Genomic DNA, 26,652 nt, shown 5'->3' with positions numbered 1-26,652 from the left:
TACAATGGAGAAAAGACAGTCTCTTCAATAAGTGGTGCTGGGAAAACTGGACAGCTACATGGAAAAGATTGAAATTAGAACACTCTGTAACACCATACACAAAAATAAACTCAAAATGGGGCTTCCCTTGTGGCGCAGTGGTTGAGAGTCCGCCTGCTGATGCAGGGGACACGGGTTCGTGCCCCAGTCCGGGAAGATCCCACATGCCGCAGAGCGACTGGGCCCGTGAGCCATGTGCTCCGCAACAGGAGAGGCCACAACAGTGAGAGGCCCGCGTACTGCAAAAAAAAAAAAAAAAACTCAAAATGGATTAAAGACCTAAATGTAAGACTGGACACTGTGAAACTCTTAGAGGAAAATGAATGAAGAACACTCTTTGACATAAATCACAGCAAGATCTTTTTTGATCTGGCTGATTCATTTTGTTGCGCAGTGGAGGCTAACACAACATTGTAAAGCAACCATACTCTAATAAAATTTATTAAATAAATATACAGTGTGAATATTTTCCAATCTCATTAAACATTCTTTGAAAACATGATTTTAATGGCTGTATAATAATATTTCTTCCTGAAGTTTTTTTTTATAATTTATGTAACCACTTTTGTCATTGTAAATTTAGGTTGTTTCTAAAGTTTTTGATGTTTCCAATGCTATTACAAATTAAAGCGACTATCCTTGTGTACAGTGCTCTGAGAGGCATCTCTAATGACTTCCTTAGAATGGATTCCTAGAAGTAATATTAATGACCTAAAGGTGACAGGCATTTTAAAGTCTCGGTTCATACTGTCAAATTACTTTCCAAAATGGTTGTGCCACTTTCCACTCCAGCAGTGTTTGAGAGTACCCACCTCAACAAATTAAGTATTATGTGTTCCCAAATTAGTAGGGAGGTAAGAAAGAGGGAGGAATCGAGGGAGGGGAGACAGAGAGGAAGAAAAAAGATAAAGAGTGAAAGAAAGGGAGAGAGAAAGAGAGGAAGGAAGGAAGGAAGGAAGGAAGGGAGGGAGTTATTTTTTTGATTACTAGCTAAGCTAAATTTTTTTCATGTTTATTTTCTCTAGTTTTTATTCTTTGGGGAACTATTGATTCATGTTGTTTGCTTATTTTTCTATTGGAAGGTCACAGATTTACAGGAGCTCCTTCTTTAGTTGAGTATGTTAAACTTTTATTGTGATAGTTGATAAAATTTTTCCCTAGGTTTTTTTTTAATATTGTTTATGAGTTGTATTTTATTTCCAGAATTTTAACAGAACATTTCTTTTAAAAAATTTGAGGACTTGGGATAAAAACATTACTGGGGGAAAAACAACTACATACAGCTTATTAGAAAGTAAAACTGACTGGAGTGCTCCTTTCTATCTTCCAGTTGTCTTTGATGCAGAATGTAGAAAGGGCACTCCTGCAGTATTTGATGACATGTGGAAAAACAAAACAAAAAGAAACCACTCCAGTGACTACACTGAACTTCTCAGTGCTCTAGGCAAGTGCATAGCAAACAGATATAGCAGACTTTCACATACACAAACCATAAATACTGCTCACTAACAGAAGGGAGGCTTGAGGAGAGGCATGTAATCACATGAGAAGGCATGACTATTGTCTTAACTGACTGCTGAAGAATGAAAAACAAATATACAAAAAACATAGAAACCATTAAAATGAACTACTTCTCAGACTTCATCACAGACAAAACCAGATTTAGAAATGATGGGAGGATAACATGAGACAAACAGCTGCAGAGAAAATCAAATAATTTCTCAAAACAGGGAGGCAAGGGATCTAGCTGCTGAAAGGAAATACTCAGGGGGAAAAAATCCCACTTGCAAAGTACTGGGTTGAAAATACTCTAAACTGTCTAACTCAGTTTAGTATAAAACAGAAGCTCTTTCTCTTCTTGCCATGGAGCACTAGTGACTTGATGGACACCTTTGTTTTTCCTTTTGCCGTTTTTCCCCTTTTCTTCTTTTTCTTGTACAGAATTGCTATGTACTTGTCTCTTATTTCCTCTTTCTTAGGAATAACCACCATTACCGACTTAAACATTATAAAAATGGACACAACCAAATGATAGAGAACAGGTATTTATGTTCTAAAACCAGGAAACAGAAAAAAATGACAATCTAAAATTAATTTACTCCTAATACTTTTGATCAAAGTAAAAACATAAAATTTATCTTTATTCCCACCAAATTAAAAAAAAATAGAGCATGTCCTAGTTCTGGAAAATTATAAAGACTTTTATAATCATAATTTTTAAATGGCTGAAATTTTGCTTTGGCGCTGAAACTTGACATCTGACTAATAATAATAATAGCAGAAAATAGTTATGAGATCTTCATAAGACTCCCAGCAATGGGTTAAATGCTTTACATTCCTTCTTTGTTGATTTTCACAACTTCATGGGGTGTTATTATTCTGTCCATTTTTACAGATAAGAATCGTGAAGATTAAATTACTCAAGTCGCTTATCCAAAGTCACACAGCTAGAAGGTGACATACCCAAGACATAAATTCAGGCGCAACTGGCTCTGAAGGCTGAGTTCCTAACCACTGTTCTAAGGGCATCTTCCACTGGAGGGACCCCACTGCAGCTCTCATCCAAAGTCTCTGGTCAGATCATTTCTTTCCATCTGTGCTCATTAGTTTACTTATGGCCTCTGGCTGCTTTCATGCTACAACAGCGGAGTTGAACAGTTGTGACAGAGACTCTATGACCTGCAAAGCTGAAAATACGCACTATTTGTCCCTGTGCAGAACGGTTTGCTGACCCCTGGCCTACATTAAATAAAAAGTGTTTCTCTGGTATTTTCTACTGACGTATCCCTTAATGGCAGAAGAAAATTAAGTGGAGTCACGAACCCAGCTTGAGAAGCATAGATCTAAATGATCATTTGCCCCTTCAAATCCTGTTGGGGAGCCATCAGTGTTCCAATGATGTTGCCATTCCTCAAAAACATTTTTTTAAATTGTAATTGTAACCTGATGTACTTTCTTTTCAACAATCTCAACTCTGGTAAATATTAGTACTTTGAAGGTAGATTTTATCTTTGGTAACATACAAAATTTTGTATGACTCAAACTAGTACCTGAATTAGGTAGTCAAATCAGGTATTTCTGCTTTTTATCACAGATAAACTATGATTATATATTAATGAAGCTGGTTCTTTTATATAACCTATGCACTGATTCAGATACCAAATATCATTTTGTGTGTGTCAACTTGTCTAGGCTACAGTCTCCAGTTATTTAATCAAACACCAACCTAAGTATTGCTATAAAAGTATTTTGTAGATGTGATTAAAGTACACAGTTAACTTTAAGAAGATTATCCTAGATAATCTAGATGGGCTTGATTCAATCAGTTGACAGAACTGAGGTCTCCCTGACAGAGAAGAAATTCTGCCTGTGGATAGCAGCTTCACCTTGTGCCTAAGAGTTCCAGCCTGCCCTAGGGATTTCAGACTTGCCTAGCCAGGCTGTAATCCTGTAAGCCAACTCCTTACTTCTCCCCTTCTCTCTCTCTCTCTCCACCCTGACCCCTGCATGGATATGTATATATACATAAAAACTCCCACTGGTTCTGTTTTACTAGTAGAACCCTGATATATCAAGTCTGAAAATATTTCAAAAATAATTTAAATTATCTCTTTATAGTTACCATTTTAGACAACACCAATCCCTTGGACAAATATAGCCACCTAGAAATGCAACTCATTACTTTATAGTCACATTATTGTATCATCACTCCTATTACATCTAAATTCCTCACATCCCTCTGGCAAACCACAAATTCTAAAAGAGTAAAATTAAGCTAAACAAAAACTACTTGAGAGCATAAAGTACTGAATTTTCATGTAAAGTGTAAAAGTCTTTATCAATAAACTATGGCAGTAAGAAGTAAGAAGATGGATAAAATGATTAAAACTTCTGCTACAGGTTACACCCAATCACACTTGAAACAGTTTCTATGAAAATGCCATGATCTAAAAGAAATTTTAATTCACTGAAAAAGTCTAACAAACTGTGGAGAGATGCCCAAACATTTCCTGGATCCAAAACATCAAAAAGATGAATAATTTGAGGAGCATTTTAAACCAAAGCACTCAAGCCTGCCATGCACACATTATTATCCTGGCCTTAGTGAAGATTAATAAGAGTGGCAAGAAGCTCCTACGGCTGAGTTGGGCGCCTAATGTGAGCTCTCTACACAGTAGCTATTACAGTCACTACATGCACAAAATTGTAGTTTTATTCTAATCATATAGTTATTGATTTAGTCAACACTTGAGGAGGTACCCTTTTACATTTTACAAGTTATGATAAATATTTTTTATTTTGAAACAAAGAAACAAACAAAACAACTAACATACATAATTTATTTTCTGCTCCTAGAGTAAAAGCTGCTAATACAAGAAAAGAAGTTTAGAGCACCCTGGAAAATCACATATCCTTTCTCTCCAGGAAATCTTGTTATACTTGTTACTGAGCCATAAAACATGTGTTTGTTTTTCACTTTGGATTTGGATTTGATGTGATATGCACAATTCCAAACATTGAATAAATGTGAAACTCAGTGACAAAAACAAGAGTATAAATACTAAAACACATACAATAGGCTTCCCTTGAGCAAATGGGGTGGTTATACATTCAAACACAGCATTTGAATACCTAAACCCAGGATGTTTGAACCTAGAAGATTATCTATATAAATTAAAAGCCTAAAATTTGGAATTTGCAGATTTACTTGCTAAAATCATTCTAAAAATATGAAGAGATCTTGCTCATCCACTTGTCAATCCTGAAGTTCATACATGTGAATTGAGCACATTTTTATTGTCTTTTAAATCATTATACACCTAGGAATTTACCCTAAGGAAATAATCATGGATTTCTTCATATATTTATCTTCAAGGATATTCAGGAAAATATATTTATAAATGTATTATTTATAAAAGCAAAATAAAAAACCACTAAATATCCAACAAAAGAAATGGTTAAATATTATATATCATTATGATAGAATAGTATGCAGCCATTAAAAATCATGCTATAAAGTTACTTAGGAAAAAATGATCACCACATTTTAGTTTAAAAAGCATATTATATAACTTTTTATAATTTGACGCCTTTTGTAAAAAGTTCATAGATTATACATTTACTATCTGTGTAGGTACATAGGCGTAAGTATAGTTTCTGGGCACACAAAGAAAAGTTGAAAGAGAAAAACAAATACCGTATGCTAATGCCTGTATATGGAATCTAAAAAGAAAAAAATGGTACTGATGAACCTAGTGGCAGGGCAGGAATAAAAACGTAGATGTAGAGAATGGACTTGAGGACATGGGGGTGAGGGGGGGGGCCGCGGAGGGGGAAGCTGGGGTGAAGTGAGAGTAGCATCGACATATATACACTACCAAATGTAAAACAGATAGCTAGTGGGAAGCAGCCGCATAGCACAGGGAGATCAGCTCAGTGCTTTGCGATGACCTAGAGGGATGGGATAGGGAGGGTGGAAGGGAGGCTCAAGAGGGAAGAGATATGGGGATATATGTATATGTATAGCTGATTCACTTTGTTATACAGCAGAAACTAACACACCATTGTAAAGCAATTATACTCCAATAAAGATGTATTAAAAAAAAAAAGAAAAGAAAAGTTGAAGGATACAAAGCAGTTTTCCAGTACTGCTCAACTGTGAGTGGTAGAATTATGTGTGAAGTTTTTTTCCTTCACTATAGACTTGAAATTTTCTACTATATGTGTTGTTTCTTTTAATCAGGGGAAAAAGAGATTTTCAAAGCATGACATAAAACTAAAAACTATACAGTGCAAAAGTTATCTTTGGAGGGTGAGATTATGTGAAACCTTCATTTTATACTTTTTACACTATCTATAGTCTTAAATTTTTTACATATGCATGTATTATTCTGGTAATCAATAAAAGTATATATAGTTTTTAACACAACCAATATATGCTATTCTTTAATTTCAACAAATAAGATATTTTCTTATTCAAGGGAATTTTTTAAAGAACATATCTATTTTAGTTTAAAAATAAGATATTTAAGGATAAGTCGACAGATTAATAGCAACAACAACAAAACGCTCCTACTTTTATTAAGAAGTTTTCAAGGAGAACTACATAGGAAAAGTTATATATGTTTACATGTATCTGAATTCCAGTTTTATAAAGATGAACACTGAGCAATTTTTAATGATTACAATGCTACAGTCACAAAATCTTGTATGAAATTATTTATTTCAGTACATTTATAATTGCATATGGATAGCACACAGATTTATTCAAGAACATGAAAGACTATTCCTAAGCCAGAGAAGGAGAGCCATTTAGGAAGCCAGCAACTCATTTAACATGCACAGTCTGCACCAAGCAGTGCCACCCACCCAAGCGCTTGTGGCCATCCTTCAGTGTCACAGTGGGCTGGTGACATGACTTAATTGCTGAACTAAAGCTAATTATAAGGCAAATGAAACAATAAGAGAGAATTCACCCCAACCAATTAACTAAAAGAGTAGACATTAATTGTCTTAGAATGTCCTGCATATGCTAATTTAAACTTTATCACCCATAAAGGCATCCATACAACCACGACTTTTTTTTGTTCTATTCTTTTTCAGCCTTTATAATAGTAGGAAAGTCCCTGATGCAGAGCATCTATCTTGCTACCATGAAGCGGGCATTCAGCTTTCTCCAGCTGGGTATGAATTTCTATGCTTCACCCTAGGCTTTAAGCAGTGTTGTTTAAATAATGTTAAGTTACTGCATGATAATAAGCTGGTAATTGCATAATAACTCCATTAGAAAGAATGAAAGCAGCAAGAGAACTTGGATTCACAATGCTTATATTATAACCCAATAAGTACTATTAATTTGTGTCCCAAGATGGCTGGACTAATTAATACATCTAATTGGGAAAAATGGGCAGAAGAACTGAATAGACATTTTTCCAAAGAGAAAACGCAGATGGCCAGTAGACACAAGATGCTCAACATCGTTAATCATCAGGGAAATGCAAATTAAAACCACAATGAGATATCACCTCATACCAGTCAGAATGGCCATCGTCGAAAAATCTACAAACAATAAATGCTGGAGATGGTGTGGAGAAAAGGGAACCCTCTTACACTGTTGGTGGGAATGTAAATTGGTGCAGCCACTGTGGAGAACAGTATGGAGGGTCCTCCAAAAAACTAAAAATAGAACTACCATATGACCCAGTAATCACAATCCTGGGCATAGATCCAGAAAAGATGAAAACTCTAACTTGAAAAGACACATGCACCCCAATGTTCATAGCAGCACTATTTACAATACGCAAGACATGGAAGTAACCTAAGTGTCCATCGACAGATGAATGGATAAAGGAAATGTGAGATACACACACACACACACACACACACACACACAATGGAACATTACTCAGCCATAAAAAAGAAATATTGCCATTTGCAGCAACATGGATGGACCTAGAGAATATCATACCAAGTGAAGTCAGAGAAACACAAATATTACATCATATCACTTATATGTGGCATCTAAAAAATAATACAAATGAATTTATTTGCAAAACAGAAACAGACTCACAGACATAGAGGCATAGAAAACAAACTTATGGTTACCAAAGGGGAAGTGGGGGGAAGGATAAATTAGGAGATACACACTACTATATATAAAATGGATAAGCCACAAGGATTAGTGTATAGCACAGGGAACTATATTCAATATCTTGCAATAACCTATAATGGAAAAGAATCTATATACATATATATGTATAACTGAATCACTTTGTTGTACACCTGAAATTAACACAATATAGTTAATCAACTATACTTCAATTAAAAATAAATAAGTAAAATTAAATTAAATGCTGCAACAGCACTAGATTGTGTGGAGGCCCAGGGATGTGGTTAAATAGCCTGCTGATTTCTCTGAGTTTTTTTTCCTGAGTTTCTTTTGCTTTTTTTTCTGGGTCTCATTCCAGTAACCTGCTTAAAATCCCACCCCATTTCAGTCCTGTTCTTCAAAGACTGAAGCTCAGCCTCAATGCTCCCTAGTGGGTTCCAGCATAGTCTGCTTGGACTTCTGAGAACTGTAAACCTGAAATTTTGAGTCACCATGCTCCCCTTTGCTTCGTCTCAGATTCCCTTTCGCAATGGCCTACCATGTGCCCTTACTGCCTGAGCACCTCTTTGGTCTCTGGTCTTGATCTGACACACTTCACTTCCTTCGTCCACACCTGAAGCTGGACCAGCTGCAGTGGCTGCATCTTTTCCCCAGTTCTGGCTCCTGCCCACCTACCTTGCTCAGCTAGAAGGAATTAGCTCTGCCTGGCCAGATGCCAAGAAGTGACAAATCAAGCTCAGTCAATAGGTGGTCATTAAATTTCCGCCTCAGAAGCCCAGCAGAGGTTGTCAATGGGATTTCTCAGTGGATCCCTGCTGCTAAGCAAGGATGCAATTTTATATTTAGTTTTAAAACTTGAACTTTCTCCAACAGGATTCTTAGAGAAAACAATAAAGAGTGAATAAAGGCAATAGTAAGAGTTGTTTTATGGGGAAAAGGGCAATAAGGGAGGACTTGGCATTTCCAAAATCAAAATGCCTATTGCTAAGTAGATCATGACTAATCTTCGTTTCTAGGTAAGCTGAATAGAAACACTAACTGAAAAGTGATGTAGGTCACCTTCAAATATAATCTATTCTCTTTTTTCCTTCAGTCTAGAATCTTTAAGCAAGCCATTTAGAAGATATAATATTACAGGATGACACCAACTGAGGGGAATAGGGTGAAGCGTAAGGGCCAAGGACAACTTCAGTGGCCTTAAGTGGGAAAAGTGCTGCTTTCACTCACTGATCTATACCATATTTCTTTTAAGAATGCATTAATATGAATATGCTTTTCTCCCCCACATCCAATCCATATCACTGCCCCAAACAATTATTCCTCTAGGAAGTGTGAGGTTGAAAAAAAATGTCTCCCATTAAATGAGAACTACTCTGTTAATGACATTAGTACATATGCTCTCACTTAAAAAATAAGAGGCTGTTGAATTAATCACTTAAGTATATTGAACAAACTGTGGAAGAGTATTATCCTGCTGGAAACTCCACTCCTCACTCACACAACCACTGGAGATTTCCAGTGAGGTCTAATGACCAGTGATAACCACAGCCATACAGACGGTCAGGAGAGTTTCTGATTTATCTAAAGTGGAAAACTGTTGCCAACAAAAAGAAAATGGAACACATAGTATAGTATGTTCTGCCTCTAATGCCTCTTTCGCAGGCTGAACGTGACATCTGAAGAGCATGACATTTCATGCAGCTTTCTCAGTGATAGCTTTTTAAAGACCTTACTACCAGATCTGTACTCAACTGGTGTGCTAATTGGATTACTGAGCTCCTAGCCCAGAGCCACCTTGTCTGTTTACCCACATGTACCATTCAAACATTATTACTTTCTATGCCTGCCATGATATGGAAAAGGTTGGGAAGCCCTGAATTAATCTTTGTCGTCTAGGGTTTATTTTGGCATAGCCCATATTATCATACGGTGTCTTTGAAGAATGGTAACATGTTCGAGCTGGAAAAGACCTCAAATTACCTTTTCCCACATGGGGATTCTCCAAATGTAAGTTCCATAGGATATTAAGAGATGTTAGTTTAATCGGGGGAGGGGCAATCTGAGAAACATTGGGTTAAAGTTAAGTAGATTTTGTTTAGTGCAGGATGTCTCAGAGGCTACCATATGCTGAATACACTGTGACTCTCCAGAAGGGGAGTGTAACACACAATTTATGTTTACTTAAGAGTGGAGCCCTAAGAATATCTCTTTTTTTCAATTGTGGTAAAATACACGTAACAAAAATTTATCGTCTTAATTGTTTTTAAGTGTACGTTCAACAGTGTTAAGTATATACACGTTGTTGTGCAACCAATCTCCAGAATTTGTCATCTTGCAAAACTGAAACTCTACACCCATTAAACCACAGCTCCCCATTTCCCTCTCCTCCCAGTCCCTGGCAACCACTCTTAGAATATTTTTAGCAAGTAATAATTCACAAAACATACTTTGGAAAATGCTACTTTATCTCTTTTCGCTCACCCCCTCTTTTTATAGATGAGAAAATGGGCCTGAAGATGTTAAGGAATTTATACAACATCACAAGTTAATAGTGAGCCAGGCCTAGAACGTAGGCTGCTGGACTTTCAGTCTGACCTCTTATCACCACAGAAAGAGTAGACTGCTGAAATAAGCTAATGATTATCCAAATTCTACCAACGTCTGCTCTGAAAATACCTAGTATCCACCAGATCCATTCCAAATAAAGGACTATTAGGTAAAAGAATTCTCTCAAAAGTCACACTAAATCCACAGTATTCCAAACTGGGGTACACATGACATCAGGAAGTCCCAATTTAAACATGCCATATCTTCCTGGAGCATCGATTGTACTTGATGATTAAATGATAAATAAATATTTTGATATTAAAATCATCATGGATCTATTGCAAGGCAGGATATAAAACTGACCTATTTTAAAAGGACTTCAAGGGAATCCTGTTTCAGCAGTGAGCTACTCATTGGCCTGTGGCCCCAGCTGCCTATCCTTTCCCATTTGAATCTAGTGTGGAGGCGAAAAGCCTAAAACCTATAGCAAGGCCTGGGATACAGCTCAGGAGGAACACCCTGGTAACCCATGAACCAAACTGTACTTCCACAGGCACCTGGACAGTTCATCCCAATTCTGATGCTCTTTAGTACCTGTGTCTCTCAACAAGCATCCTAAGGCTCCAGAGAAGGGACAGGTTAGGAGGGTCTTCCAATAATAATAATCAAAAGAGCACAAAAAGGAGTGATATTGTCTGTTGCTAGACATCAAGTTTAGGATGAAATGGGGGAGCTGGTAGCAGAAGAGAAGGGTTGAATTACATATCAAGCTCTTAGTCAGAAGGTCTATTGTGGGATGGCATTTAAATTCCAGCAGCTACTCCCTCTCTCTGCAGATTCTAAATCCATAAAACTTAAAATAGTTATACTGTATGCCCATTCATTTTCACAACGTACTTATTAAAATTCAATTATATCAAATCACGCTATAGGAGTGAAAACGAAAAATGTTTTTTGCCTTTCTTCTGAAAATTATCCAAAGAGAGAAGGTACAACCTTTTAAAAATAATTCTGCAGAGACGGGAAGGATAAGCTATTTTCCTTTTAGATTTCTAAGTTTTTAGCTTTCATCCATATGCTACTGCGAACTTTCTAAGCTTTAGAAATTACTGGCAGGTTTTCAAATATAAAATACATAGTGATAATTTTCTTGCCTTTATTTTAGCTGTGCCTAAGCAGCTGGCTTGAAGCAGCTGGCAACCCAAGAGGGAAATAAAACAGAACGAAGCCAAGCGCCTCCTTGACTAGCATCACGTGCCAGGGCAAGGTCGGCTTCAGTTCCACTTGGCGTTTCCTTTTAACCTGTCTCAAAAGATCCCTTCTCAGAATATCTGCATCAGTATGTTAATCCTGGCACTGGGTGCTGGGTATTCATGCTTCCCCCAGCTGCTCTCTGCTTCACATCCTCTAAAATCATGGTTCCCCACGCCAAAATGAAATGCAAACTGGTACATTAGTCAAAGACACAGAGAATGAGCGCCAAGTAAGGTGAGAGGCATGTGCCATGAATATTAATGTAACCCAAGCAATTGTAATCATTACAATGGGAGCTGGCACACGTTAGTTACTAACTGCACAGAAGAGGCTGCAGTTAACCTTGGTGAAGGTTAGGAAGCTCTGCTTTAGTCACGCAGAGGAAGTCTTCATTTTTCCAATTGAGTAACAATTCTGGATTCTCAGCTCCCCAAGACAGCCAGTTATTTTCAGGAGCATTGTTAAATTCTCAAAATAAATTTGAATTTGCATTAATTGAAGCTACATGACATACTACAGATGGGTGGTGGTAAAGTAGAAAAAACACAGGATGAAACAGTTTGTGAGAAAGTAAAATCATTCTTGGCAGTGACTGGTTAATTTATAAACAACCTACTCTAACAATGTTTCAGTAAGTGGGATAAAATAATAGTACTAATAAAAACAATTTAGTACTAGATTGGAGCCACCACCCACCCTGAGGCAGAGAAAGAAAATGCTATTTATAAAAGGAAAGAGTTAATAAAAAGGAGAAAGAAGAAAAAAAGATATTCACACTTAAGATGTGTATTTATGGTAGGAGTAGTAATTTACTTAAATGGGGCCGACGTCTTATAAACTGTGAAACCCACCATAATATATGATGTTGCCTTTCCTCTTTACAGCATAAATGAGATTTCCAAAGAGGCCTAAGCTATCAGACCCGCTAAATGTTTCTAAAAACAAAACAAAAATACTAACTTGTAAGAACAAAATAGAAAATAAAGCAGCTTTACCAGCTTTAAGAAAATACTACACTGAATCCCAGCTCAGCTAACTCCATGTCAATAAATATCTGTTGGATGCTAAATGAAATGTCACCGTGTAGAATTTAAGGGAATTTAAGAGAATTTATTAGAAGCCTCCTTGCTAATACAGTTGAAGAAAAGCAACTGAAAGGGTAAAACCTGAATCATCTGTTACGGGTCTGACAAAGAGTCTCCCTTTGACCAACCTTTAATCAGGCTCCTCTGAATCTTCCTCCCAACTAGGCCTCGACTTTTGGACTGGTATGTCTGCCTTTGCATCACCAACTTTAGCAAGGATCCTATTAAGTAGGTTTAGTCAGAATCTCCACCCTTGATATCTGACCACCCTAAATATCTAACTAAATTCCTCATCCTCCACCATCCCCCAAATGATAGCTGATCACTCTGGCCAGTCTTCAGCAAGAATCTCTTTAGATCAGTTCAGCAAAGAATTGTCCTACCCTCTTAGTAATTTTCTAGCCACCTCCTCCCCCTACCCCCAGCCTGTTCCTTGACTATAAACCCCCAATCTTCCCCGTTGTGATCAGAATTGAGCCCAGTTCTATACGGAGGTCTCTTTCTCCCTGCTGCAATAGTCCCTGTTTTTACTGCTTTAACTATTGTCCAGCTCTGATTTTCTTTGAGAGGTCTTAGTCATTGTGCCTCTCTGGAAAACAGTTTGGCAATTCTTCAAAATGTTAAACATAGAGTTACCACAAAACTCAGCAGTTCTACTCCTAGGCATATACCCATGAGAACTGAAAAGATATGTCCCTGCAAAAACTTGTACGTAAATGTCCATAGCAGTATTATTCATACAGCCAGAAGCTAGAAACAACCCAAATCCCCATCAAATGATGAATGGATAAATATCAATAAAATGTGGTATATCCATACAAAAGAATAACATTCAGCAATAGAAAGGAATGGAGCACTGAAACATGCCACCACGTGGAGGGACCCTGAAAACATTGCACACTATGAAAGAAGCCAGTCACAAAAGACCATATGTTGTATGATTCCATTTATATGAAATTTCCAGAAGAAGAAAATCCATAGAGACATAAAGTAGATTAGTGGTTTCCAGGGGATGAGAGGAGAGGGAAATGAGAAGTGACAGCTAATGGATACACAGTATTTTTCTGGGGTGATGCAAACATTCTAAAATCAGATAGTGATGATGGTTACACAACTCTAGATATACTAAAAACCACTGAATTGCATACTTTAAAAGGGTAGATTTTACTGTATATGAATTATACTTCAATAAAGCATTATAAAAAACAAGTCATTTTCACAGCCTTATTTGTTCAATAGGTATTTGCTAAGGGCCTACTATATTCCAGGCACTGGGAAAATAATAATACACAGACATGGTTCCTGCCCTCCCAGAGCTTATAGTCTTGTGGAGGAAGGCTGGGTTTAAACCCTGGCTCACAATTTGCTGTAATCTGGGAAAGCACCTTACGTCCTCATCTATAAACAGGATGAAAGGCAGTACTCAGTGGCTGGCATATTGGGAGGGCTCCCTAAATGTCAGTTATTATTAAGTGACTATGAAAGCAAATTATAAACACCAGAGAGAGAAGGAATACAAATAAAACAAGAGGGCTGAGGTTGGGAAGTTGGAGAAGGTATCTCTTCAGGAAATGACATTTGGGCTAAAACTTGAAGGATCAGCTAAAGGTAGAAAGACTTAAAGAACTACAGACAAAGGAAAATACAAGTACAAAGGTCTTGAGGCAAGGAAGAGCTTGAGGCATTCCAGGAGCTATATGTGCTCAGCAGACACTAAGTGAGGGAGAGATAAGCAGGGGCCAGACTGTGCTGGGTCTTGTAGACCAAAATAAGTATTTTGTTTTTTATTCTAAGTACAATGGAAAAAATCACTGAAGGCTTTTAAGGGAGAAGTATGACATGATCCAAATTACATTTCCAAAAGATCCCTGGCTGCTATGAGGGGAAGAGCATGCAATCAGAAGGCTACTGCTGTGCTCCAGGGGAGAGATAACAGTGACTGTTGTAGAGATCTTAATGACCTTGTCCAGGCTGAGACATATAGAAATGAAAACAAGGATTTGCAGCAGAATCCCTTCCACTGTGTTCTACATATGCAGCTTGCACTGGATAGAACACCAAAGGAAGAGTGAACATGATGTAGAAGAAAGTGTACCATACCAGACCTGAACCCAGAAGCCCTCAAATTCCTAGCTCTACTGCCAACCAGCTATGCAATCTTGGCAAAGACTTCCTCCTTGAGCCTCAGTTCCTTATCAGTATAATTAGAATAACAGCTCTACCTCACCGGGTTACTCTAAGACTTAACTGACTTATATGTGAAAGTGCCTGCAGAGTATCAGGCAATATGCCCTCTAAGTGGTAGTTAACTTAAGAGATACACCCAAAACAAAAACAAAGTACAGATTGTGATTAGTTGTTTGTTTCTCTTTAAGGTAAAGTTGTTTTTTGTTTGGTTTGGTTTGAGTTTTGTTTTGTTTTGTTTCAGTGAGTATGTGCTAAGCTTCTTCAATATACTTGGGCCTGTAGAGAAAACAGCAGGAATCCATCTACTTGTTCCATAGCGTTTACTTGCTGGGAAACCCATACAGTTGTTGCAGATAAAAGTCTTTTCCCAAAGACACATCTCTGGGGAGCAAATATTATGTAAAGAAAACTTTTCCCTAAAGAAGCTCAGGCCAGGGAATGTATGAACCTAGAGCAAAGCAGTCAACATTCTGCTATAAAACTGGTTTTTGAAGTAACCAATATAAGGATTGATTTTAAGAGAAATGTAGCAAAGTTCATGACAAAATTATCCTGTTTACATGTTTAAACTTCTGCTGAAATTAATAAATTATACCCAAATTCTACCCGAAAAACACAGCACTTTGGTCTTGCTGCTGGTGAAGACACCCCTGTACACATTAGAGTCCCCACTTTTTCTGAAGTATATTTGTAGTAAGGGATTTATCTCAAGTTAATTAAACGGTTATAAAAAAGGCAAATTCTTCTGAGACTTTTCTGGAAGCCCCTGATAGAAGCAAATAAGGGAAGTAGTTTTTTAATTACCTTGATAGTTCATTAATGTTTTTGCTGACTTATAATTATATCACATTTCTTCCTACAATTCTTCCAAGAAAGCATTAACTAAAGGAAAAGCAAAGGGTTATGTGTTTATCAGTATGTTGAATCAGATAATGAAAAAGAGAAACAAACAAACAAGAAAAACCTTTCTCATGTATATTGTCCCATAAATTTTTATCTTAAAAAGAAAAAAACAGATTTTTGTTTTATGATTTAATAAAATACCATATTAAAAAGCCAAAGGTAGCAAAACAAGCACCTTTAAATAAATGCCATATTATGTTGTCATAGCTAATTTATTCAATATTAATTATTGATAAATAGGAGGAAATCTAATGATTTCTCTAAACAGAGATTTAATGTTCTGAAAATTATTGTACTTCAAATCCTCTACACAGACACTGACACAGATTAATACAAATAATGCCTGTGGAAATTGCTATAAATGGCACATGTTGGTATAAAGTTATGTCCGCTGGGTAAAGGGGACCCTGGAGGATAACAGTACCACAGGTATTTTCTGAGTTTGTGTGTGTTTGTTTTTTAAAATCCAGCTTCCTTCCAAGAAGCAAAAAACTATGCTTCTATAGAAAAAGAGAAGAAACCAAGAAAGCAGTAGATGGAATGGAAACAAAAATCTTTCTCTACTACCTCTCAACTGAAGGAAACACAATGAATGGAAACAAAAGCTTTATCATTTTGAAAACCTTTCACCTTTCTCCTGGCTTAAGGCAAAAAATAAAAAAGAACTAGAACTGTATTTTATCATTTACATAAAATCAACAGTCATATTATAAAAAGAACCTTACCACTCAGATTTTCTTTCAAATTTAATTCTGCCTAGAGCCTCAAAAGAGAACTGAGTGAAATAAAAAACAAAAACAAAAGCAAACAAACAAAAAAAGCAAACACTTAAGATTCTATTTCCAGTTATTTTTAATCCTGATTGAGATATTTTTCCATGTACAGGACAATAGGACAATGTCTCTATCACAGTATGCTAAAAAAGTCAGTGTTTTAAAATATCATTAGATATAGATTAATGAGAGAGTCTCAGCAAAAGTCAAAAACAAGAGATTTCTTAACTTTCTTCCTCTTGAAAGGTGAAAAAACTAAAAATTCAGCATTTTTGCTCCACTCTATCTGATCATTTAAGTGGTGGATTAAGGCACCATTAATTCTAACTGAAGTGACAGAACTAACCCATTATTTTGGCACAGAATAGGTACACTAGGTTGGTCACAAGGTGTGCTGGCCAAGCTCAGGATGTACCATCTCTCCCTTCATCTCTCGTCCTGAAGTCTATCCAATGTTTGATGTATAGAGTACATAAGCACTCACTTTTTTCCTACAAAGTATGTAAATTTGATTTCATTTACCTATGATAAACTAGTGGAATTACATCTTTTGAGGACCTCTCACAGATTTATTGTATCCTAGAAAATTTAGCATATTTAAAACATGCTACAAAAGGAAAAGAAAATAAACACGTGAACTGAACTGCTATTGTTGCTTAGCATTCTAACAGGAGGCTAACTCTTTGAAATAAATTCCATAGATTACTATGAAAGTGTGATTGAATTTCATATCACAATCAGCAAAAGATTAACAAGCTATCAACTTTCCTTAATCAGTACTGATTCTGATCTCTATGGCAGCACATGTGCAATGAGCTCTCTGCTTAGAGGTTAAAAAAGTATAAAATGGGGTCCCTGTTGGAAAGATTACTTACCATTTGCTATAGACTCAACTGTGTCCCCCTAAAATTTATACGTTGAAGCCCTAACCCTCAATGTGATAGTATTTGGAGGTGGGGCCTTAGGGAGGTAATTAGGTTTAGATGAAGTCATGAGAGTGGAGCGTTAATGATGAGATCAGTGTCCTAAAAAGAAGAGACATCAGACAGCTTTCTCTCTGTGTGTGCGTGCACACGTGCACGCACCATGCAAGGGTGCAGCAAGAAAGTGGTTGTCTGCAAGACAGGAAGAGAGTGCTCTCACCAGAGATGTGAGTGATTAGCACTCTGATCTTGGAATTCTCAGCCTCCAGACTCTGAGAAATAAATTTCTGTTATTTAAGCCACTCAAGTCTATGGTATTTTATTATGGCAGCCCAAGATGACTAGTACTCCATCAAATCAGTGAGAAACAAGGTATTCTTTAGAATAGAGGACAAACTACAAATATAATCTGAAAATGGGCTTGGATTCTTAAGCTTTGTCCTACATGTTAATTTTCCAAGTGACAACTAGTGTAACTATTGCTTATTTTCTTTTTGGGTCACAACAATGGCTACACATTTCCTTTTTTTTTTTTTTTTTTTTTTTGGTACGCAGGCCTCTCACTGTTGTGGCCTCTCCCGTTGCGGAGCACAGGCTCCGGACGCGCAGGCTCAGCGGCCATGGCTCACGGGCCCAGTCGTTCCGCAGCATGTGGGATCTTCCCAGACCGGGGCACGAACCCGTGTCCCCTGCATTGGCAGGCGGACTCTCAACCACTGCACCACCAGGGAAGCCCTACACATTTCCTTTTAATGTCAGTGTCACTCTCCAGTACCCACTCATATGTAATCCTCCATCTTTGCTACACCTATGGATCCAGACCTGCCATATACAGTACTACTTCAACTTATATTCTTCCTCTCTGATGTACAGAAGTAAAATTCAGACTCTCTGACTAATGTTTTCTGGGAAGTAGAGCATTTACATCTAATTTTTTCTTAACACTAAATCTGGGATTCAGATCATTTACAGTAGGTTATTCTTTGGATATCTAATTATTTTACATCATAAATTATTTGCACCAAATTACTTGTAAAAAGCATCATAAGTTATTTCTACTACTCTCCCCCCACCACAACCACCACATACACATAAAAGTTGTAGAAAGTAAAGTTCAAATAAATTTCAGCAAGCTGGCCAGTGAAAAGGCTGGCCTAATTGGCCTTGAATCTTGTGAAACCTGCCCTCCATGCTTCTCCTGTTAGTAAAGAAGTCTTTAGAGCTGAATGGCATCACTGGGACTGTAAGAAAAAAGTCAAATGTTTGATCTGTCTCATTTTCTACCACCCACTCACCTCAGAGACCTGAAACTCCATCTCCGGGAGTTTCAATTCCATGATGCTTATAACTGGCTTCACAAGAGAAGAATTAGATTTCTTTTCCTATTTATTTATAGGAAAGGCAATATTACATTCAACATTACCTTAATTATTTTAAAATATTCTATAAGCTATCATTTTATTAGAATTACTTTCACTATTGCCTATTAGCTTTCACACACACTTATTATTGTTGAAATCATATTATAGGTTCTTTTCCACAACACTACACCTTAAATGTACTTCCCAAGTTTTTAGTCTTCATACTTTTCATTGTAATGACTTGATGAGATAATGTCATGATGATATAGCATCACTAATATACCAATTCCCTTTTGATGAACATTGAGGTTACTTCCAATCATTTGCTACTGTGGGAAACAATAGGGTTTGATCATGGTGTGAACACATATTACCTTGGAATGGATTCCTAGGGACAGGATTACTAGCCCAAAGGGTTTTAGCAACTTTTCTACTTTTCCGGTGGTTTACCTTTTCTTTCCCCCCCAAGAGGAACTGTGCCAATGTCTTCGCCAGCAATGAATAAGTTCCTGGTTTCTTTTTAAAATAAAAATGTACAAATTTTGCTGCAAATTTGCCCATATGAGACGTTCACTTTTGTGATGGCAGGGGGGGATTACCTCAATATAATTATAAAATGATACCTATGTGCTATAAATTTGAACAAGACCTTTGAGAGTGAATTATGATAAACATTTTTTCATGTTCACTTTACTAACTGTATTTCTCTTTGTGTGAATTATCTGTTTTGTCCATTCATCTGTTAAAGTCTCAATGTTTGAGGGATAAAAACAAACAAGCACTTTATACAAACAGCCCTCCATATCTCGGGTTCCCCATCTGTGGATTCAACCTGCCACAATTAAACATATTTATTAGAAAGACTCCAGAAAGTTCCAAAAAGCAAAACTTGAATTTGCTGAGTGCTGGCAACTATTTACATAGTATTTACGTTGTATTTGTAACATTGTATTAGGTATTATAAGTAATCTACAGATTATTTCAAGCATATGGGAAGATTGCGCAGGTTACATGCAAATACTATGCCATCTTATATATGGCACTTGAGCATCTGCAGATTTAGGTATCTGCAGGGGTCCGAGAACCAATGCCCTATAGATACCAAGGGACGACTGTACTTTGTATTCGTTAGCAGTCATATTGGTACAGATCTATTTTCCCATTCTGCTACTGTTCTAAAAACTGTTACTGAACATACATCTTAAATATTTTTCAAATCTATCTTTTTCTTCATTTTTCTATTTCTTTAAACCCCCAAAAATATCCTTTCACATTTCTATTATATATTCTATTTTTTTAGTCTTTCTAGAACATGATTTTTCCATTAATTTCATTAATTCATTAAGTTCACTAATTTCTTTCAATTTTATATTAGTATATAATAAAAGATGTTGATGTAAATACTTTTTTTTGGCTGCACTGGATCTTCGTTTCTGCACGTGGGCTTTCTCTAGCTGCGGCGAGCGGGGGCTACTCTTCGTTGCCGTACGCGGGCTTCTCATTGCGGTGGCTTCTCTTGTTGCGGAGCTTGGGGTCCAGGCGCACAGGCTTCAGTAGTTGTGGCACATGCGCTTAGTCGCTCCGCGGCATGTGGGATCTTCCCAGACAAGGGATCGAACCTGTGTCCCCTGCATTGGCAAGCGGATTCTTAACCACTGCACCACCCGGGACGCCCTGCAAATACTTGTTTAAAAACTGCTACTCAGCTCCCCAAAAACACTGTAATCCTTTTTTTGGAGAAAACTTATTATATTGTTTACATATTGCTGAATCTATTTCTAGACTTAAGTATTGTTCCATAGACCTGTGTTTATACTTTTTCATCATTATTACTCACTGCTCTTCTATTTGGAAAGTTCCTTGGAAAGCTCCCTTGTTTATTTTTCCATTAGATCATTCTTTCCAGTTCTCCCCAAAATCCCAGAATGATTTTGACTGAAATTGTAGTATATGCATAAATTAACTTTGAAAGGTCAGGGACTGGATTTATAAATTAAAATACTGCATACACGTAGAAGGAATGCTTTGGCTTTCTAACACTTGTTTTCTGTTTCTCTCAGACTGAAGAAGCTTCATGCCTATTTCTTGAGACTGTTGTATATAACAAGATCTCTGGGATTCTATTTCTATGTCTCAGCCTTTACTTAGTTCAAAACATACTTGAAGGTCCACCACCTGTTCTAGCTACAAAACACCTGGAAAGAGACAAGGTTTTCCACTCAGCTGGAATTGTGAAAGAGGCAGAGGAAAATTAGTTCACCACTTCAATTAGAAACCTTTCCCTTATACATGGTGTTGCAGTCATGAATTACCCAATATTCTGCTTGCCTTGTCTGCATTTCCTGCTTCAAATGATTCCATAGCTTTCAGACCCATTTTGACCTCTGTTATGCACAGGCTCTTCTTCCTTGAGCAGCCAGTGTCTAGCCCCACCCACAGTCTGTCTCTAGTGGACCCTTCCTCTCCTATGCAGGCTGCTTGGCTACCCCCAGACCTTCACACCAAAGGATGCCACCACATAAGCCTCAACTCGTTATACTCATCAAATGGATGTGAAATTTCAAAGCTAAATGTTAATATTTAAGTAACAAATCTGTAAACTGGTGGAAGCCTAAGGCCCAAGGTCAGAAATAAATTAAAATATAAATAATAACTATTTGGTATATAAGAATTTGATCTGATATCAAGAGTTCTTCTGTACTTCACAGGTCTCTTAACCAGAGGCACTACTTTCATGAAATGAAGTAGCTGAGAGATGACATTATTCTCAATATCAGAATAAATATAGATCTATATGTCTCAAATTAGCAAGAATTTCATATATATGCATGTATGTGCCAGAAATACCACACACACACACACACACACACACACACACATTTGCCATGATTTGTGTTCATTCTAGCATGTGTTAGACAGGTAAAGAAACAATTCTTAACTTGAAACATTCCTTCTCTTTTCCCTTTAAATAATAATTTCTATTCAAGAACAAAAATCGTATTTGCTATTTCTTTGATACCATCATATAGCATTTGTATAAATATAGCCAACAACTGTAAATGCTGAGGTAAAATTTTTCTGGATTGTAATTTCTCATAAGATACAGGATAGCTATGAAAATAGGATTTATAATTCTACAGCATTTCTCTTTTTTGATACTTGGTTTCCTCCTCAGAATTATGATACTCAATTTCACCACATTGAACCCAAAAATCAAAGCAAATTTAGCCTTCAAGTAAAGCAGCACAATGTTCCTTCATGGAAAAGAGGTCTGCATTAACAACCAAAAGAAAAGATAACAAAGGGTATTAAATAGAACACATTTTAAGTTTTCCACATTAACATTTTTATGCAAATTGATCATTAACTTCTGAACAGATAAAGCTAAAGGAAGTTCATGTTTTACTGGGAAATAAAAACAAAAAAATTCCACCATGCAAACTGTATGGGAAAAAACTGCTCTTCTGCAAAAAGAAAATGTGTTATTGATTTCCCTGTCTTATTTAAATAGATAACCTGACTAGTTAAAGAATAATCTATTCTCAAAAAGCAAAAGCAGATGTGTTTCCAGTCACTCACTCATGCCAGTTAGGCAATATTCCTGATACTCTTGACACTCACAAATACGATTTATAAATAATTTAAAAATAAAAACTCATGAAAAATGAGCATGCTTTACAATGACAGCTCACATAAATCCTGGAATCTGTGGCCCACACACAAGAAACAGCTGTTATCCTAAGTCAGAGGAGTCAGAGGCACTGCCTCAAACCGACTGGGGTTCTGCAAAACATCCCACTTTGATAGGATTACTGTAGCTGCCAGACGCCACAGATGGTAACAGGACTTGAAAAAAATCGGAAGGGATCTTGATTTTTAACCCTCTTACTTTACAGCACAAATAACTTGATCCCAACAAGTGACAGGCCACATTCACATATTACATAGTGACAAAGTTCAGGTCTCTTGACTCTACTTCCCCACTTTTTTTCAAAGGCATTCTGTTAAAAGGAAAATAAGTCCCAATAAAGGAGTACCTTATACTATATTCAAATTGATGATTTCGTATGGGTCTGAAATAACATAATAATTAGTTGATGTCAGAGGTCTTCAACTGGGCTATTATTTGCTATGTTTAAGCATTTGATGCCAAGTAATCAAGCACAGACATATTAGTACAGAACTCAAACAATCTCCTATTAGGAGGAGCCCTAATTCAAAGCATGTAAACAATATCTTACAACTCCCTAAGGCTTAGCTCCTTTTTAAAAATTCACATCAAATCAACACTATAGAAAGCATATCAATTATATCCAAAATATAATGTCGAGAACTGTATGAAAAGCAAAGAAGTAGAAGAAACAGTCCCTGACCTAATGAATTTAAAACTCTAGTTCTAGTTTTGTCCTGGGCCAGTTTTCATTCACACATATGGCAAAAGAAAGGCACTTTCAGACATACTAAGAATGAATGAATTTGGACACATACCAAATAATTATGCTGTACATCTAAAACAAATATACAGTGTTATATGTCAATTATACCTCAATTAGAAAAATAATAAGTATAACAAGATAAATTAAATAGTGAAATACAGCTCTAAGCATAAAAGCTTTAAATTGGCCACGATTTAAAATCACTACATTTTGGGCTTCCCTGGTGGCGCAGTGGTTAAGAATCCGCCTGCCAATGCAGGGGACGCGGGTTTGAGCCTGGTCCGGGAAAGATCTCACATGTCACGGAGCAGCTAAATCCGTGAGCCACAACTACTGAGCCTGTGCTCTAGAGCCCGCGAGCCACAACTACTGAGCCCACGTGCCACAACTACTGAAGCCCACATGCCTAGAGCCCATGCTCCGCAACAAGAGAAGCCACCGCAATGAGAAGCCATGCATTGCAACAAAGAGTAGCCCCCGTTCACTGCAACTAGAGAAAGCCCATGCGCAGCAAGGAAGACACAGGCAGCCAAAAATTAATAAATAAAATAAAAATTTTTTTAAAAAAAGCAAAAAAAAAACTACTCCTACACCTATATTTTAAAAAATAAATAAATAAAATCACTACATTTTAAAAGGTTTACCTTTCAAATCATTAGAAAAAATAAAACATAAGGAATCAATGAAAACTAAACCTACAGCTGTAGATCATCCACAAGTTGATGATAAGCAGCATCTCTCTATTCTCTTCATCCCAGATACTGATACAGAGTTGAAATGGGCAGGTTCCAAGTTAGAACCCTGCAGTATACCACCAGAATCCTCCCCCAGAGTGCCTCCGATGTAGAAGACTCCCTTATACGTGCAAAGCTATTTCCAACTTACACTTTCTTCTATTTTATCTCATTTAATCTCATGTAACTCTCACAACTCTGAGCAAGAAATACACTCTTCAGTAATGCACTGAAATTCTTTTTTCACCTGGCATAAATCAATATTCCCATCACCTGGATCATTAAGCTGGAACAAAAAGTCCTATTGACAATTTGAACAGAAAGAAGGAAGAGTACCAGGAAGGTACCTGAAATTTACTACAATATAATCATCAATTATCAGATACATAATATATCAGATACATAAATATTTTATCAAATAAATAAATCCCCACTACCCCACTGAGCAAACTTGGAGTTAGGTAGATTAGGTACAGTGTAGTGGTTGGTGCATGTCATAATGATCTGATTGCAAATATCAGATCCACACAACTAATAAGACGTGTTAACTCAGGACCAATGAATGCGTGTCTAGGGTTCCTCATACCACATCATCACTAAATATAAGACTTTCCTAATTCATCTACTTTTTCTTTTAACTAGCCCATATTTCTTCAACTCTGAAAAGGAATATGAATTGGATGTACTGCTAAAATCCAAATTTATTTCTCTGCTGCCCTTCCCTGATATGTCCAGCAGAGAATCCCATAGCAATTGCACCCATCAGGAATACTAGTTGTTTTAAAAAAATAATCAATGCTGGGAAAATGCTCACACAGAGCTTAGCAAATGAAACTGTCTTGCTCTTCACCCATGAAGCTTTATTTGCCAAATTACCAAATAAACCAAACAAAAAGAAAGCACAACACGTTACCCTGCCCTCAAGCACAGCATATTTATAGTACAGACCAAGTGTGATAAAGGAAATGACCAACAAAGGCAAAACTCACTTATATTCTAGTTCATGGTGTCCTTTTAAGAAGAAGAGGAGGGAAATGCAAAAATAATAATTGTCACCTTCTAGGCAGACTTCAAGTCCAGCTCTACCCACGACCACCTTTAACATGGGGCATGTGCACATGTTACATGTGACACGTGTCACAGGCACAGTGGGGAAGAGTAGTTTTTGATCCCTGAAGGACTGACAGACTTGCACTATGGCACCTGAGGATCTAGCCTGACAACTCCAATAATGGAAAAGGCCAGCAGAGAGACACAGCATTACCAAGCAATGCCTCTGTTTCACTGACTGGGTTCTTCTGTCTCATTTTATAGTTTTAACAGATGTAGCTCATACCTAAATGGGTATGTGCACAGGTTTTATAATGTACTATATAGTAATCTATACTAGCTATAGTAATCTTTACTAGCTGTACTAGCTAAGGTCAGAACTATGAACTAGAACACTGTTTAGTACATCACTCTCCCAAGCCGTACATAACAATCTATCCTCCCTCAGTGTGGTTGTTTCCCACCCAGCAAAGACTTGAGGGATTGCCACAGAGAAGGACTGGGCTGAGGATGGGGTGAAGCCAGGCAAATCTGGCAGCCCAAAACTGTGGTAAGAGGGCCGTGCTTCTATCTCCCTAGTTCCAGCCGGTGCTGCAAGGCAAGATTCAGAGATGCCAGCTACAAATGGAAATACAGAGAGACTCCAAAGGACCAGGGAGAAGATCCCGGTGAGCAGTGATGCTGAGGGGCTTGGCAAAGGGAGTCCATGTTAATCTTTGGTACCTCCAGGACACAGAAAGAGCAGGACACAGCAGAGAGCCCAGGAGACTAGGGCTTTTACTGCTATTGTTCAGATGCTCCAATCACTCTTCTAAAACTGCCTGGAGAAGACAGTGGTTTTTACAAATTATTTTGATTGGAGTAGAAGATTGTTTCTTTCATTAAAACTCTGTGTTCTGTAAAAACTTTCTGACTTCTTCCCTTCATTTAAAAGTTCTCTACAAAAAACAGCAAATAACCTAAATGCTCAACAACAGGTAAATGATTAAATGCTGCATGCCGTGGAATGGCCCATAGCCATTTAAAATGTTGTCTTTCAATAATAGTTTATAAGATACTGAAAAGAGTCATAACAGAACGTTAGGTGAAGAGAAAAAGTGGATGACACAAAACCGCACAGAGTATGCAGCACCACACTGATTAGACTTTTTTAAAGACTGGAAAAAATATTACCTCTTGGTATTGAAACTACAAATGATTGTACAACTTTCTGTACTTTCCAAATTATCTTCACTGAAAATATTTTATTTATAACAAGAAAAGTTATTTATTATTAAAAGAATAAGAACGGATATGAAGAATTACTTTCCTGGAAAAGTAACTACGATGTCAGATGGAAGGTTACAAAGTTATACCTCCAGAAGTCTCTCTGGTGGTTGACGTGGGGAAAAAAATCAACTGAAAGCCAAACATACCAATCAAACTGTTCAGTTTCCTGTAAGTAGGGTATAGGTGTTAGTACAACAGGTCCTGGAAGAACAATAAATTTTATATACACCTACAAAAAGGAGAGTGAGCCTAGGTAAAATTTAATTATGGCCCTTTAAATCGTGCCACACTAATCAATGATGGCATGTTTTGTTTTTAAATCTTCCCTTTCATATCTGCCCTGTGAGATATTCTGGGAAACCAGATCTGAATGACAAGGCCTTGGACACTAGCACTTTTACTTGAGAACACTGCATAAATTATTGATGACACAGAGGCTGCACTGTGTTCAAAGAGTCTGCAGCAGATGAAAAGCTTTTATT

The 26,652-nt window shown here is 37.1% G+C and overlaps 1 protein-coding gene across 11 annotated transcripts in view; it reads right to left on the bottom strand.

Moving 5' to 3' along the window:
* ST7 (suppression of tumorigenicity 7) overlaps positions 1-26,652 on the bottom strand; it is a 254,687-nt gene that overhangs the window by 143,978 nt on the left and 84,057 nt on the right. The window contains exon 1 of one of the 11 annotated variants that reach the window (XM_073809862.1): positions 20,086-20,331. The exons of 9 other annotated variants lie outside the window; for them this stretch is intronic. In XM_073809862.1, the coding sequence (XP_073665963.1) occupies positions 20,086-20,183 (98 nt within the window). In that variant the 5' untranslated portion in view covers positions 20,184-20,331. Of the gene's footprint in view, positions 1-20,085; positions 20,332-26,652 lie in introns of those variants that run through there. One more of the 11 variants, XM_073809860.1, reaches the window with a different exon arrangement.

This window comes from Tursiops truncatus, chromosome 9, assembly GCF_011762595.2.
Source record: "Tursiops truncatus isolate mTurTru1 chromosome 9, mTurTru1.mat.Y, whole genome shotgun sequence".
Classification (NCBI taxonomy): Eukaryota; Metazoa; Chordata; class Mammalia; order Artiodactyla; family Delphinidae; genus Tursiops; species Tursiops truncatus.
This window is presented reverse-complemented; position numbering and strand designations above follow the sequence as displayed.